Consider the following 16174-nt stretch of genomic DNA (forward strand, 5'->3'; position numbering starts at 1 on the left):
AAACACAAATTAAATCATGTTATTGGCTTACTTAGAATACTTCAATGATTCTCCATCTACTTTAGGACCAAGTCCAAAATAATAAACATGGTCCTGAATAATTTGGCTCCTGCCTCCTTCACTAATACCACCTAATACTGCTTTTCCCTTGGTTCACCAAGGTCTATCCACACTGGCTTTCTTTCAGTTCCTCAAAACAGTTAAATGCTTTCCCATTTAGAACCATCACATATAAGAATAACCACCACCACGGCCATTACAGCTAACATTTATCAAGTTTTCACTATGTGACCAGCTCTGTGCTAAGTGCTTTAAGTGCATTATCATGTTTAATCCTCATAAGAAACTCTATGAGGTAGTTATTATTTTCATACTTTTACTGTTGAGAAAACAAATATTTAGAGAAATTAAGTGACTTGTCTAAAGCAAGGCAAGGGGCACAGGTGGGAAGTATGTTATACTGCATATTCCAGGAGCAGTTTTTCCCCCCCCACTCTTCCCAAGCTAACTCATACCATTCTTTACGGTCACAGCTCATACGGCATTTCAAAACAGTCTTCTCTCATCTCCTGATCTAAATTTGGCAACTTTGTCACAGTCTCTTAAAATGTTCATCTAGAGAATGTATTACAGTTTATAATTATATATTTTATGTGATTATTTATTTAATGTCTGTCAAACCTCTGATAGACTACAAAGTTCATGAAGGCAGGGATCAAATGTTCAATGAATGTGCCTGAATATAAATATAAATATCTGCTGAACAAATGATTGCAGAAAGTCATCCAAATCTAAGGGTGAGGTGTTGAATCACTCTATGGAAGAGTCTGAGTGTTGGGAATTCTATTAAAATATTCTTGCCTACAAAAAAAGCTGTTCCCTTATAATGTCTATCCCTTATAATGTCTGTTCCCTTATAAGGCCTATATACTGATTTTAATTCTGGTCTCTTGACCAATACTGAAAGAGTATATTCTCTTCCCTTTTACAGCTCTTCAAATGCTTTCAGCCTAGAGAATTAAAGACAGAGAGGACTGGTAATTAAGGTGGGATAATTCCAGGTTTATTCATAAAAGAATGCTAGAACGTAGAGGATAATTTCTTTGAAATTAGAGATTTAGGGCACATTTATAGAAATTAATTCTTTGCCTATAGTAAGTAAATGCAAGAGGTATATAGACATGAGATGGGACCACTGTGTTTGGCACTCTCTATCACAAATTGGGTTCTGATTTGTATGAATCTAGAAAGGAACAAAACTGGAGGAGGCTATTAAAAGGGAATTAAATGACCATACAAAAAGTTTGGGAAAAATAAAAACTAGCTATGCAATTACAACTAACCTTAGATATCCCCAAATTACAAGACTGACATCATGAACTGCAATCATATTTTCCCATATCTCTTGAGAGTTTTAACAGAACTCTGGATTAGATGAACTATATTTCTAAGTTTCTGAAATTAACACGATAAAATAGAAGTTGGGAATTATCAAGAGTCAAAAATATTCTTCAGGCATTTTATATATCTTAATTAATTCACTATAACCACTAGAGTTTTTTAAAAGCCTTTATCTCCCATCCTTAATGAGGAAGATGGAACCTCAAAGTTGGAAAAGGTTGGAAAGGTCCTTTTGTTTCATAACTTATCTGATGCCTAAAACCTCTCTATAAAATCTAGGCCAAGTGGCTTTCAGCTAATATTAAAATATCCCCAGCTATGCTAATTAACTTGATGGAAGTGGGCGGATCCTTTCACAATCTATCTATCTATCTATCTATCTATATGTGTATCAAATCATCACATACATTTTAAATATCTTAAATTTTATTTGTCAATTATACCTCAATAAAGCTGGAAAAAAAATTCCCAGCATGGTATAATGCTTTGGATTTTGAGATCTGGATTCTGAGTTTGGAGCTATGGGTTTAAATCTTAGTTCAGCTATTGATCAGCTATGTAACTCTGAACAGGTTACTTACTGTGCTTCAGTTTCCTCATTTCAAAACTGGAATAACAAAATGTGTCTTTTAAAATTGTTTGAGAATTAAACGAAATTCCACAATATAAAATATCACATAGCATTATGCCTGGCACACAGCGAATGGTCCATAATTGTTAATTTCCCTCCAATAACAGAAATCTGCTACCTGCCAAAATAGTCCATTTCCTCTTTGGACAGCACTGGTGATGGGTTCCTATACTATGTGGAACCAGGTCCAACATTATTAAGCAAATAAAACTTAGAAGTTTGATATGTGTTATTTGAAAAGATGTTCTTCATTGTTATTTTAAGTTTGGCTATAAATTTTAGTTTATATATATTTTTAAGCAATTTGTCACTCAGAAATGGCAGAATTTCATTTCTTTAAATTTAAAAAAAATTGAATGACAGAGAAATACAGATTACATTCATACTTGATGAGAAACCTTGAATAACTGAACTGATATAAATACTCCATTGAAATTTCCCTTTTGGTTAAAAAAAAGGAAAAAAATATTCATCTTCTAGTGACTCAGGATTAAATGGTATGGCAATGATCTTTTAAGACTAAATGGATTATCTCCCTATTTTTATTAATAATTAGTGACAAAAATTAAGAGTATCAGAAATGTATTGCTGTTTTACTACCAGGCTAGAAAATATACTTAATTATTTAAGCTCACAAAACAATTTTTAAGAAAATTTATTTTTATTTAAGTTGTAAGATAGGTTATAGAAAATTATATTTGCTCATTTAACCTATTAAATAAATATTGTTATTAAACAGTATGACTTTCTTTGTGACAATCCAGCACACTCTGTAGATAAAGTCACTTGCCTTTCATTAATTTAATTCACCACTTTATATGTTATGTAGGTTCATTTGTCAGAGAATATTGTAGCTGACTTGTCCCATAGAAAAAAAGAAAATTACCCCTAACATACCTGATTCAAATACAACATGAAGCCTCCTACTTCCTCAATAATGTAAATTTAAACAAGCCAAACTTTCGAGGAAAGAAATTATGTTTCCCAATGACTTACCTCATGGTTTACTCCAATCTTTCAAATACAAAGAAAAATATCTTCCACCTATTATAATATTTTATGGTTTGATAATTTGTAGCGTTTTAATCATGAAAAACATTATGGTCAAATTTAGTTTGAGATGATCAGAACTAAATGTAAAGACCAAATATTAGATACAAGAATGTTCCTGAGATCACAAATGTAATTTATATTGGATAAAACTATCAGTATCTGTGTTTTCCCTCATTTCTCTTTTGTAGAATAGGTTTTATTTGTCACATCACCAATGAATTTAAATTTGTAGTGGATAAGTATTTTGTATTCTGAATTTTATAAGCAAAGATCATGCTAACATGATTCCTAAAAATGCTCACAAGATGATTTAAAAGTTGAAGATAAGAGCATAAAATAAGCTTACTGTTTCACCAATCTTCCCAATGTTTCCTTGGTCTCCTACTTCTCCCTGTTAATAAAGAATATAAAGTTGCAAAAATGATTATTTTTCAAACAAGATTACTCTCAATATTGCTCCTGTTTTCATTTTAATGTAATTATCTAGTTATAACCTAGAAAATCACACAGAAACTTTCAGTTATTCAAAACTCTTGTTACAGTATTTGTATGGAACGTAGTCTTTCCTGTATTTGCATTCAAATACTATTAACTTGTTTTCTTAAATTATATTCTTCTATTTATGACTTTTAATCACTTTTAAAACACTTTTACAAATAAAATTTAAAAAATGAAATATCTACTGAGGTATACTCTATAAATGGCAGAGTGGTAGGCTGCCACTGTAGAAGATACTAAGAAGAATGAAAATAAAGCCCTTGTGCACAGGAACACTCTCTTTGCTTCAGTAGATAAGGTATCTCACAATGCTGAGCAGAACAAGTAGAACAGAACACACGCTACAGGTAAATAGTAAAGGAGTTCCTAGGCACAGGCACCCTGTGTGCGCGTGCAGCTAGAGCTGGCTTCACTGGAGAAGTAATGCATGTTCATAATCTTAACTGCAGTTCTGCCATCCCTAAAGCTCTGAAAACCCAAAGTTTTTCACAACACATTTAGCGGCAAACTTAACCTAACTTGTGTTTATTTGATAATAATGCTTTTACCTGATCTGAGTGAGGCTACTTATAGTCTTGATATAGATTGATTAATCTGAACATCCTTACGTTTCACCATAGAAATATCAATGTGTCTAATTATGGTTGTGCTGTCCCATAGCCTGCTGGCAGTGTTAATGTGTGTGTGTGTGTGTGTGTGTATATATATATATATATATATATATATATATATATAACCTTTTTAAAATCCAAACATTAATGGTTTTAAATAATAAATTATGAAACTGTATTTGAGTTGGGCCCTGAAGAATAGGTGATTTTTACACTGGTGATGAGAAAGAGCCATTTTTAGTGGTGAGGAATGGCATGAGCAAAGGCTGAACAAAAGCACAGATTAATGAAAGTAGAAGATTAAGTTCAGGGTACCACATATAGTTAATCTGACAGGAATGTACATTTTATTTATACCAGAGATAGGAAATTAAACCATCAACTGCTGCTTAAAAATTATTATATTGCAGTGTGGGGTAGTTAAACTCACTGAACAATACTGTAGCCACTCATGATATGTAGCTACTCAGCACTTGAAATTAACTGGTCTGAACTGAAATGTGATGTAAGAATAATATACACACTATATTTCAAAAACTTTGTATAAAAAATCTCATTAATAATTTTAATACTGATTACATGTTGAAATGATAATATTCTTATATCTTGGGTTACATAAAATATATTACTGAAGGGCTTCCCTGGTGGCGCAGTGGTTGAGATTCTGCCTGCCGATGCAGGGGACATGGGTTCGTGCCCCGGTCCGGGAAGATCCCATATGCCGCAGAGCGGCTGGGCTCGTGAGCCATGGCCGCTGAGCCTGCGCGTCCGGAGCCTGTGCTCCGCAACAGGAGAGGCCACAACAGTGAGACGCCCGCATACCACAAAAAAAAAAAAAAAAGAAAATATATATATATATATATATATATATATATATATATATATAAAATGAAATTAATCTCTATTTCTTTTCACTTTTTTTTTTTTTTTTTTTTACTGTGGCTCACATCTGTGATTCATATTACATACTCTATTAGATGGTGCTGATTTTAAGCACTGAAACCTAATATTCATATAGGTAATCAATTTGAAATAAACTTTCAAAGACTATAAAAATTTTCTTTTCTATTTCTGTACACATTTAGATAAATAGTAAAGAATAAAACATTGTAGTAGTAGGTTGGAAATCCTAGTTTTTGACTGATAGTTCATTAGACAGCTTTTGTAGAAAACAATGTGGCAGGATTTTACATATATATATATACAAATATATACATAATATGTATGTGTATATATACATATATATAATTAATTTTCTTTTATTTTCTCCTCCTTACCCAACGCCCCTCTCAAATTCCAACTAGGGAGATGGACCCTTTGTGATATGTAGTCTTAAGGGAGGTCTGTGTTAACAGGCAGAAAGCAAAAGTTGCTTGCAGATTACCCACATTCATGCTTTAATTTTCAAAGAGCCTGAATGTAGGAGATGAGTTGTCTTTGAGGGCAAAAAGAGACAGAGAGGAATAATTCCCCAGGCCTAGGGAGAGAATAGAGATCCTAGAGTTCTGTGAAAGGCAGTGACCCTTAACCACCCCCCAAGTGCTCCCCAAGAGTGCAAGGTTCCCCTAAGGGAGTGCCAGGTCCTAGTGAATAGCTATGTAATACACCAAGGAAGAAATTTCAGAGACAAGTATGAGGACTGAACATTGAAGAACTTCCTTCACTTCCTAGGTAACACAGATGCCACCTAGATGCTGGTGTAATTCTAGGGAGAAGGCAGGATGTCAATAATGACTGAGATTGGTCTCTTGCCAGTTTGACTGGATGGTATCTCACAGGTGGATTTCTTAGAGCTATTTGGCAGTACAGGGATTAAATACGGTAAAGGAGAATTAAGCCTTCTATTTATAAATATCATGCTTCTATTTTATGGGAGTTTTTCTATGTAACTTGAGAGTCAGGTACACATACTCTCCCAAGATAATTTCAGCAACAGACATGCTGACATAATAAAAAATATTTTAGCTCATATTTCTTTATTAATTGACCTCAAAAAGTGTTGTTTGATTTTTTCCTTAGTTTCTATATCACAAAAACGAAGAGTTTAAAATAAATAATGAACTCTAGCTTTAGCAATACGTATATCTGTGATGCAATTCAATTTTTCATTGAATTTTAAATCTGTACAAATCACCAATTCTTATAAGTTATTTCCTTTCAGACCTTAATGCTGTACATATAAAACCACTGCCTTACTTTATTGTTTTTTTGTTTTTTTGTTTTTTTTTGCGGTACGCGGGCCTCTCACTGCTGTGGCCTCTCCCGTCGTGGAGCACAGGCTCCGGATGCGCAGGCTCAGCGGCCATGGCTCACGGGCCCAGCCGCTCCGCGGCATGTGGGATCTTCCCGGACCGGGGCACGAACCCGCGTCCCCTGCATCGGCAGGCGGAGTCCCAACCACTGCGCCACCAGGGAGCCCTTTTTTTTGTTTTTGTTTTTTGTTTTGTTTTGTTTTGTTTTGCGGTACGCGGGCCTCTCACTGCTGTGGCCTCTCCCGTTGTGGAGCACAGGCTCCGGAAGCGCAGGCTCCGCGGCATGTGGGATCTTCCTGGACCGGAGCACGAACCCGTGTCCCCTGCATCGGCAGGCGGACTCCCAACCACTGCGCCACCAGAGAAGCCCCACTGCCTTACTTTATATTTGTTTGTGTTACAAAAAAATCATACAGTACTTGAAAACAAAGCAAAACAGTAGGTAATACATTTTTTCAATGTTATAAAAGTATGAAGAACACCCAATGATTATGCAGGGTATGTGCTTACTTAGACTTACTGTATATTATTGATTAAAGGACCCAGACTTAGTGAAAATACACACACACACACACACACACATAAATTTTTTATGTGAAGTTATAGTAACTTGTAGATTTCTGTCCAGTGTAATAGACAGCCCTCAGTTATGGTTTATTGTCCTGTATCTAACTACACATCTGAACATTCCTTTACTAAAATGCATATCCAATAACATAGACATAGTTATAGTCATAGATATTTATAGACATATATACAGATATAGATAGAAAGACATATAGCACTTCAAATGCTATTCAATATTTGAACAAGTTTTAACATATGACTGGTTCCTTCAATTAATGAGTTGAATAAAATCTTTGACATGTGTTTATTTTATATTGTTATGAAAGTCATAACTTTATCTTTTTGAAAATTATACTTTGTAACTGGTAATAAAGTCAGTTGCTTTACCTTCAAGCCTTCTGGTCCTGATTCACCTGCATACCCCTTTGGACCTGGTTTTCCCTAGAAGAGAACAGGAAAAAAAAAAAAGATATGTTTAATCACTCTTATTTTTGAAAGTTTCCTAATTTATGAAATTCAGACTATCTTATGAGATGAAACACTTCAAAATTATTAGATAAATACATTTCATCAAACTCATTAGCCATTCATTCTACCATGTTTGACTGTCTACTTGCCATGCACAGCTCTAGGATAAGATAATTAAAAAAAATAAGTAAAATACTTAGTATGTTAGGTAGTGGTAAATTTGAAGAACATCAAATTAAGCAGGAAGGGAGATATAAACTGTTGTGGTAGTTTTGTTAAAATTTTTGGTAAGACTGCAAAAAAGACCTCACTGAGAGGGTGGCAATTGAGTAAAGACTTTTAAAAAGGCACACGTTACATGGATATTTGAAGGAAGAGCATTCCAAGCAGAGGCGAAGAGCATGTGTAAAGGCCCTGAGGCAAGAATGTGCCTGTGTGTTGGAGAAACGATGAAGAAAGAGTCAATGCAGCTGGAGACAGTAAGAGAGGAGATGAGTAAGAAGGTGAGGGATAAGAAGGGAATGGGGGATATGAAGCCAGGTCATGAAAGGCCTGGCAGGTTACAGTAAGGGCTTTGGTTTTAACTCTCAGTGGCTTTAACTCTTAGCAGGCTTTGAGAAGAGAAGCACCAGGATCTATGTTTTAACAGGATCACTCTGATGTAAGAGCAGAAGCAGGGAGTCCAAAGAGGAGTCTACTGCAATAATCCAAGTGAGAGATGACAGTGGCATTATCAGGGTGGGAACAGAGGCGGCTGTGAGAAGTGGTAAGATTCTGTATATAGTTAGAAAGCAGAGCTTCCAGGAATTGCTAATGGGTCATGTGTGGAATGTGAAAGAAAGAGAAGAGTCAAGAATGAACTCAAGACTGAGTTCATTCAGCTTTAACCTGACTAAAGGGCCAAATGATATGAGGTAGACTGTGAGAGAACAGGTTTGAAGGGTAAACTGAAAGCTTAGCTTTGGACATTTCAGTTTGATAATCTTGTTAGACATCTAAGTGGAGAGATCTTGTGGTAGTTAATACAAGAGCAGAGCTTAGGGGTAGAAGGTTCTGAACTGAACATATAGTTTTGGAAATCACCAGCATTTTGATGGCATTTAAAGCCATAGAATGGACCAGCTCATCTAGGCAGTGAGCGTAGATAGCAAAGAGCAGTCCGCAAACCAAGCCCCGGGGTACTCTAAAATTTAGAATTTGAAGAAATGAGGAAAATATGCAAATCTGCTGCCAGAGAACTAGGAGGAAGATAATACAAGTGAAGAAAGTCTTTCCAGGAGGAGAGTGATCTTGTCGAATCTGAGGGATATAAATATTGAGTAATATGAAGACTGAGAAATGATCACTGAATTCAGCAACATGGAGGTCATTAATGACCTTCATAAGATCAACTGTTTCAGAGTGGTGGGGACAAGAATGGTTTCAGCAGATGAGGTGAGGAGAAAAATTATGTAAATCCGATACTTTGGAGAAGTTTTCTGGAAAAGGGAAGGAGAGAAAAGTAAAACCTGGAAGGAAAACCGGAGTCAATACAAATTTTGTTTTTGTTTTTAAGCCAGAAGAAATAATAGTATGTTTATATGCCGATAGGATTGATCCATTAAAGAGAACAAAATTAAGATGTAGGAGAGAGTGGGGAAAATTGCTGGATCAATGTTCTTCAGTAGGCAAGATGATGTAGTATGTAGTGAATGAGTAGAAGTTTTGACCTTACCTAGAAAAATGGCCTGTTCATCCACTAACAAGAGAGAAGGCACAGTAAATGGCATAGATACAGGGAGGTGGGATTGAAGTGACGGTAGAAACTTGTGAAAGTTCTCTTCTGATTACTTCAATCTTCTCAGGGAACTAAGATGTGAGGTAAAGGGCTAATAGAAGTAAATGGAGTTGAGGAGAAGGATAAAATAATGATTTAAAAATGTGAAAGTAAATGGCTATAGAAATAGAATTCAGAATGTTATCAAAGGGACAATTACAATGTTTTAAGCATGATGAGTAGGGATATGTGGTGATGAGAGAGAAAGGAGTAATGGAATGGCATTAGAATCAATGAATTGAAATTTCTCTTGGGACTGTTGGATTGGGTTATAAGAAAGAATGCACCAGAAAGAAAGGGGATGATGGTTGGGGAATGAGAAGTTTAATATTGAAAATGAAGAGGTTGCTCTTACTGGTAATGACAAGGTCAAGGGTTTCACCATAGCAGTAAGTAGCTGAAGAGAGTAGAGGACAAAATCCCTGAAGGCGAGAAAGTCAATATCCTGGAGTAATCTACAGTAGGTGGTTTCTAATATCAAACAACTGATGTCTGATTATGCAAGATTTGATTAAGGAGATCACTATACCTCAACCAATGTGTTCTAGGAGTAGAAAAAGTGTGTGGGGAGATTGCTAAAAAGAATACTAATTTATAATATCTACTAGGCATTATATATTTGGATTTTATTACTCCTATTCATTAACAAGTACTCGCATATTTTTCTTTCTTAAAATAAAATAAAGCAAAACAAAACAACCCTCTGGCTCTCATTCTGTTTTGACTACTTACAAAAACTTTAGCAACTTAAAATTATATTTAGGACTTCCACCCAAAAAAGTTGTTCTAATTTTGGTCTCTGCCTTGCTTGAAATTGTCTAGTGGTTCCCTACCAAGCACAAAATAGAACAAAGGATAAAAAAATTATCCTATTATTGTTAAATATCAATTGCTCTCTAATCAATTTGCAGATATAAAAGAAGAAATGTAGTTAAGAGTCTAAATCATTACAGGACTTTGATATTTACAAAATAATTAATAATACATTTTATTCACACTGTCTGGAAAAAGCCTTAGCAGGAATATTTCTTTCATCTTTAATAATGTAATACTCAGGCACTGCAGTATATTAAGAAATAGTTATACATCATTATCTACATTATGGAAAGAATCTCACTGGTATCAGGCATTGGCATATTTATAATCTCTTTGAAATCAAGCGATTCAGAGCATCAGTATTGGAGCCATCGCTTTTGGTCCTGTTTAAGTTCTGTCATATTATGGTTATCTTGAGCATGTTATGCTTAAGCATATAATATTAAAGCCTTATTTTTTTAAATCTAAAAATGCAGTCAATTTCTTGCAGGGTTGGTTTCAGATTAGGGATGATTCCTGTGACAAACTTAGAGCAACACTAAGTCTAAATTAATATTCAACCAATAGTAGCAACAATTAATAACAAATATTATGACCGAGTAGGCAAGAGGTGAACATGGTTTTCCTGTTTTCTAGGGAAGTAAATTTTAAATAAGGCCAATTATACTGGAGCACAAATAACAATGGTCTTTCCATTATATAACTCACCTCACAAAAAATGAAAAAAAAAATAACAAAAACAACTCTTCTTTTTCTTTCAATAAGAGAGTGGCAGTATATGTGCTAGTTAGGTAAAGGTGCAAAAGAAAGAATTACTGTCTCTTTAAATGTAAAAATACTGTAAGAACCTGTACAATATGATGTTCTCAAGTAAAAAGTGAGATGTATTTCATGTGAGTCTAATAATGCCTCTTAAAATGTGTTGCACACAACTTAATTACTTCATGATATTGTAAACTTTTGTCATGCATCCCCAAATTCTTAAAAAATTCATTTTCAGAACTCGAAAATATGAAATTCATGTATTACCACAGAATAGTATCGGAAAAAAAAAGTTGGACAGAAAATACGTCTTATTTGCTTTCCATAATTTTACTGACAAACTCAGAAAACAGAAATTTCCAAAATATTACTAAAATGGTTAATGTATTTAGCTTCATGTTACATTTTGAGAAACTTTATAAATAAATTGTACAAATTACTAAGACCGTAAGACTGAAGGAACTGAAGGAATAAGTAAATATGTAACAGGCATAATATCATTTAAAATATCCCTGGAAAATTTTAGTTATAGGTCTATTTTATTTGGGGGGATTGTATGGCTATAGTTTGTTATAATCTTGGCTCTTTGCTATAACTTAAAATTGGGTGCCATTAAAACATTTACAAAACAGTTGCTTTAAGAGAAGCATGCTTCGAAAATTATTTATATGATACCTACTCTTGGCCCCAGTTCTCCAAAGGATCCAATTAGTCCTTCTTCTCCCTTAAAAAAGAAGATCAGAACATGTCATGGCCTGATATAAGTATTTAAAAATGTAAACCTTATTCCATTTATCCTGAAATCTGAAGCTCTTTCTGAGATGTAATGAAAGTAATACTGTGGTTTTCTTGTATTTTAGAACTATATCACCCCATAATGTTTAAATTTTTTGTGTGACAACATCATATCTACATTAAGGGGGATATGTATTGTACTACTGGGTTATTTTTCAATTGGTAGATGATATAAGTTAAATATAGAAAATTGAGGGCAGCTAAGAGTGAAAGTGATTAGGGTATCACAAAAAGTGATTAGGAATCACTGAGATTGTGAATTATGGACAGCCTTTACCTTCTTGGTCTCAATATATCTGACATAGAGAGAAACTCAAGTTCTTAATAGATGGAAATCAATACACATTGGTATATTAAAAAATTGTTGGTACAGAACATGTTTGCTCTTGGCACATTCTGATACTTAATTCATTCAGCAAATATGTTTTTGAGTCTCAGTTCTGTCTTAAGCCTTAGAGATAAAGGTATATCAGATCTTACCCAAATGGAGCTTAATGTCTAGAGTTTCTTTTTTTTAGAGTTTCTTTTTGTCTAATTTATAGATCCAATATTTTCGGGATCAAATCAGTTATAATGTCATAAAATATAAAATTGTGTGCATTCTTCTAAGGATTAAACGCTGTATGGGTGGATAGAGAATAGAAAAACTTAAAACAAATAATTTTTATACTTTTTCTCTAAGAGAATTAAAAAGTAATAAATGTGTTTATTCTATTTATTGACATATTTTCTAAACATACTGATTTTTTACCTTTAAATAAATAGTTCATAATTACCACATCTGAACATTTACAGACCTCTTTAGAAATCATATATTCTATTTTATTTATTTAAAAACATTTTGCTCAGTTCATAATTCAATTAAAATATAATATATGGGTTAGAAATATAAAATAGACACAAATGTTAAATAGAAATTCTGGTACATATAAGTGAGATTCTAGGCTCAGATTCTTCGGACATTCCATGGACACCACTACATAAATCACTTAATGAATTCAGAACATTAAAATGATTCCAAATTCCATTCCATAACTGTGAATATAAAATGGTAACTTGAAATTCTTGATGGCAAAAATTGTCCGTACTAATGCAAAGTTTTCTTTGAGCAAAAACTAAAGTCCCACAAAAAATAAAAAAGGAACATCTGAATTAAAAAAATTGCTTAAAGGAACTTCATACCTGAGTTCCTTTGAGACCAGGAGGTCCAGGAGGCCCTCTATTTCCAATGAGCCCCTGTAAAGCAATATAAGGACACACAATAAAATTTTTAGCTCAATTAATACATTTTCAATAGGCATTAATCTCAGATGTGCAATACTATTTGGTACCACTCATTTCCCATTAGGAAGTTATCAAAATGGGATGGGAGGATAGATAAGCAGAAAACTGCCTGCCATCCAAAAAGTTGGAAAATATATGATAAACTTACTTTTAAACAATATGTTAATGTTCACATAATCTGCTCCGTATGGAGACACCTTTTCATAAAAAGTACTCCTAAATTTAAAGCAATAGGCCCAATTGTTAATCTGATACTAGTACAATAAAAAGATAATAGAGTGTCCACAAAGTCTGAAAACAGATGGAGAAGATATATAGTGTTTTAATATCTGTTAAGAGACTAGCAAAGTCTGGAACACATTATTCATATGAAATGTTCAACTTACTTCCTTTCTTGATGCAGGCTAGTGAAAAGAGAGGAAAATTTGCAGAAGAAAGTAACAATCTGAACATGATTAGGAATTTCAAGATTAAAAGAAAACTTTTGTTAATCTAAATGCATGTTGTTAAAAATCAAATACTCTTTTTTTTTTTTAATTTACTTTTTTTTGGCTGTGCCACGCAGCATGTGGGACCTTAGTTCCCCAACTAGGGATCGAACCTGCACCCCCTACAGTGGAAGTGCAGTGTCCTAACCACTAGACTGCCAGGGAAGTCCTCAAATGCTCTTTGAATAACAATTCATCCAAGTAACTAAAACAAAAATCTTCCTATTTCAGAAAACACTGTATATCATCTCTTCAACATGGCAACATTTTTCATTTTGTTCTGTTCCCCTAACTATGCAATGTGTCAAAGTTTTAAGTAAATCTCTTTTAGAAACTACCTTTGCATTATTGCTTTTAGTAAGTCTATAACCATTAAATGGTTTTATCTAATTTTAAACTGTAACAAATAACTATGCCAAATAGCACATCTAGCCAGGTGACTGATTTTTAGTTTGGAATGGAGCAGAGTGACAAAACTGCATGAGAATCTTTCCTTCATGATATATCTTGGTCTATCATTGCTGTGTTCTAACACAATCAAAAAATGAAAAACTTCATCGGTTTAAAAGTCTGTAATATATTATCACAGGCTTATTCTGTACATAAGCACCATTCAAGAAACTGCATTAGTTTAGGCAATAACCTAGAAGTTTTGCACAGCTTTCTTACTTTTAATAGGAAGAGATGGATTATTGAAATGAGCGTATACTGTTCTATGCAAGTCCAACATATATTCATGTTTTTTTCAGGCAAAAGCATCCTAATTTTCCTTAAGGAAACAGTCTTTCCCCATGTGGTTTGAGGGGAGGTGACTCTACCCCTGACTAAATTTAAGGGTGGATATGTGACAGGGACCTAAGTCAGCATATTCTACATCCCTAGAAACAGTGGTTGGTTCAGTAATGAGCCAGAAACCCAAGTTAGTCCAACTAAAGAAAATTTTGGACTACAGTGGAACAACTGGGAAGACAGAATAGCATTAAGGATGATGTAAACCTAAAGAGAAGGAAACTATGAAGGGGAGAGAACCTGAGAATGAAATCAATGAATTAACAAATGGAGTGATTGGGTTCTTACGATATTTTTGGGGGTCCTGTGTATAGTTGTGTTTGAATTCCTAAACTTCTCACATATTTATACAATCATATTTTAGTTGAGTTTCCATTACTTACAACTGAAAGAATCCTAACGGATACAATGACTTCTAAATCTTAATATCCAAAATGTTCTTGTAGAACTCTAAGTAATAGGTTTTTAAATGTTTAGACTGAAGGTCAGAATCAGAATGCTGCGATATTTAAATTCCACCACAGGATAGCTAATGTTTAGTTATTTAATTCATGTGTTCATTCATTTTTTTCATCTGACATTTTATTAATTTTCTACTATGTGCAAGGTCCAGTAAAAAGTACAACATGAGGCCTGGAGTATACAAATATAAATGAGACACAGTCCCTGTTCTCAATGAATTCATAATTTATTATGGGAGAAGGCAATTTAAAATAAAAATCAGAATACGAGTTGTAACAGAAATAGAAGTATAAGCAAAGTGAAAAGGGGGACTTAGATGAAGAAGCAAAATCTTTTCTGGGAGGATCAGAAATTTTGTAACATGTGAAAATAATTTTGTATTGAATTATGATAGGTTAATAAAACATGTAGTTAAAAATAAGAACACACCAAAAACTTATCAACAATTGCAAGGTCTCAAAAGGCATTGATAAAGGTACAGTTTTAGGTTGGAGCATATGTTTAAGAAACTGGCTTAGCTCCATACCCAAGGTGTAACCAGAAGAGGGGTGAGTTATCTAAGAGAACTAGATTCTGCTATTCCCTCACTGCAGCTATTTACCCTAGGGAAGTGGCACCCTGACTAAAAACCAAAAATAACCCTTTCAGGGAGGTAAATAAGCCCAGGTTCCTTTTTCCTTTCTCTTCCAAGACTACCTTATAATCTTAAAAGAATAAAAGCTGTATTAAGGGGGGAAAAAAACTAGTTATATGCTGTTTACATGAAACACATCCAAAACATAAAAATGAGGAAAATTAAATTTCAAAGAATGGGAAGAGATATGCAAGTGATTTACCAGCCCCAAAACAGCTGGAGTAATTATATTAACATTAGATCTAATAGGCTTTAAGGTAAAACAGATTATTAGCATTAAGAGGGTCACTCAATAATGATAAAAGGCTATGTTCACTAGGAAGAGAAAAGACAATTTTTATGCATTTAGTAACACAACTTCTAAATATATACATTAAAAACTGATAAGGATAAATTGATAAATCCACTATTAGGAAATTTTAACACATCTCTGCCAGAAATTAGTAGGTCAAGCAGATAAAAATCAGTAGAAACAGAAAAAACTTAAATAGCAAAATTAATAAACTTGATCTAATGGCCATATATAGAAAACTGAATCCCCAAATTGGAGTTTACACAGTCTTTACAAGCATACATGAAAGATTTATGAAAACTAAAAGATACCCACAAGAAAGGATATCTATCAACAGTTCTATCAATTAAAAAAGTGTAGTATATCTATACAGTGTGTTACTATATAGTGAAAATGAACATGCTGTAATAATATGGATCAACCTAGAATGAGCTGAAAAGATAAGATTGAGTGAAAGAAGAAAGTAACTGAAGAATGTATATACAGTAAGTCCCCTATATACGAATGAGTTCTGTTCCGAGAGCACGTTCGTGAGTCCAATTTATTCCTAAGTCC

General features: G+C 33.8%; 1 protein-coding gene across 1 annotated transcript in view; it reads right to left on the bottom strand.

The window, feature by feature from the left end:
• The window catches only part of COL24A1 (collagen type XXIV alpha 1 chain), a 396587-nt gene that overhangs the window by 207348 nt on the left and 173065 nt on the right, over positions 1-16174 (bottom strand). Inside the window, exons 21-24 of the mRNA XM_027114231.1 lie at positions 12853-12906; positions 11555-11599; positions 7401-7454; positions 3432-3476 (exon numbers count right to left, since the gene is read on the bottom strand). Of these exons, the coding sequence (XP_026970032.1) occupies positions 3432-3476; positions 7401-7454; positions 11555-11599; positions 12853-12906 (198 nt within the window). The remainder of the gene's footprint in view (positions 1-3431; positions 3477-7400; positions 7455-11554; positions 11600-12852; positions 12907-16174) is intronic.

Source organism: Aethalodelphis obliquidens, unplaced genomic scaffold (genome assembly GCF_003676395.1).
Source record: "Aethalodelphis obliquidens isolate GAN/ISIS:26980383/991018 unplaced genomic scaffold, ASM367639v1 scaffold13, whole genome shotgun sequence".
In the NCBI taxonomy this organism is placed as follows: domain Eukaryota; kingdom Metazoa; phylum Chordata; class Mammalia; order Artiodactyla; family Delphinidae; genus Aethalodelphis; species Aethalodelphis obliquidens.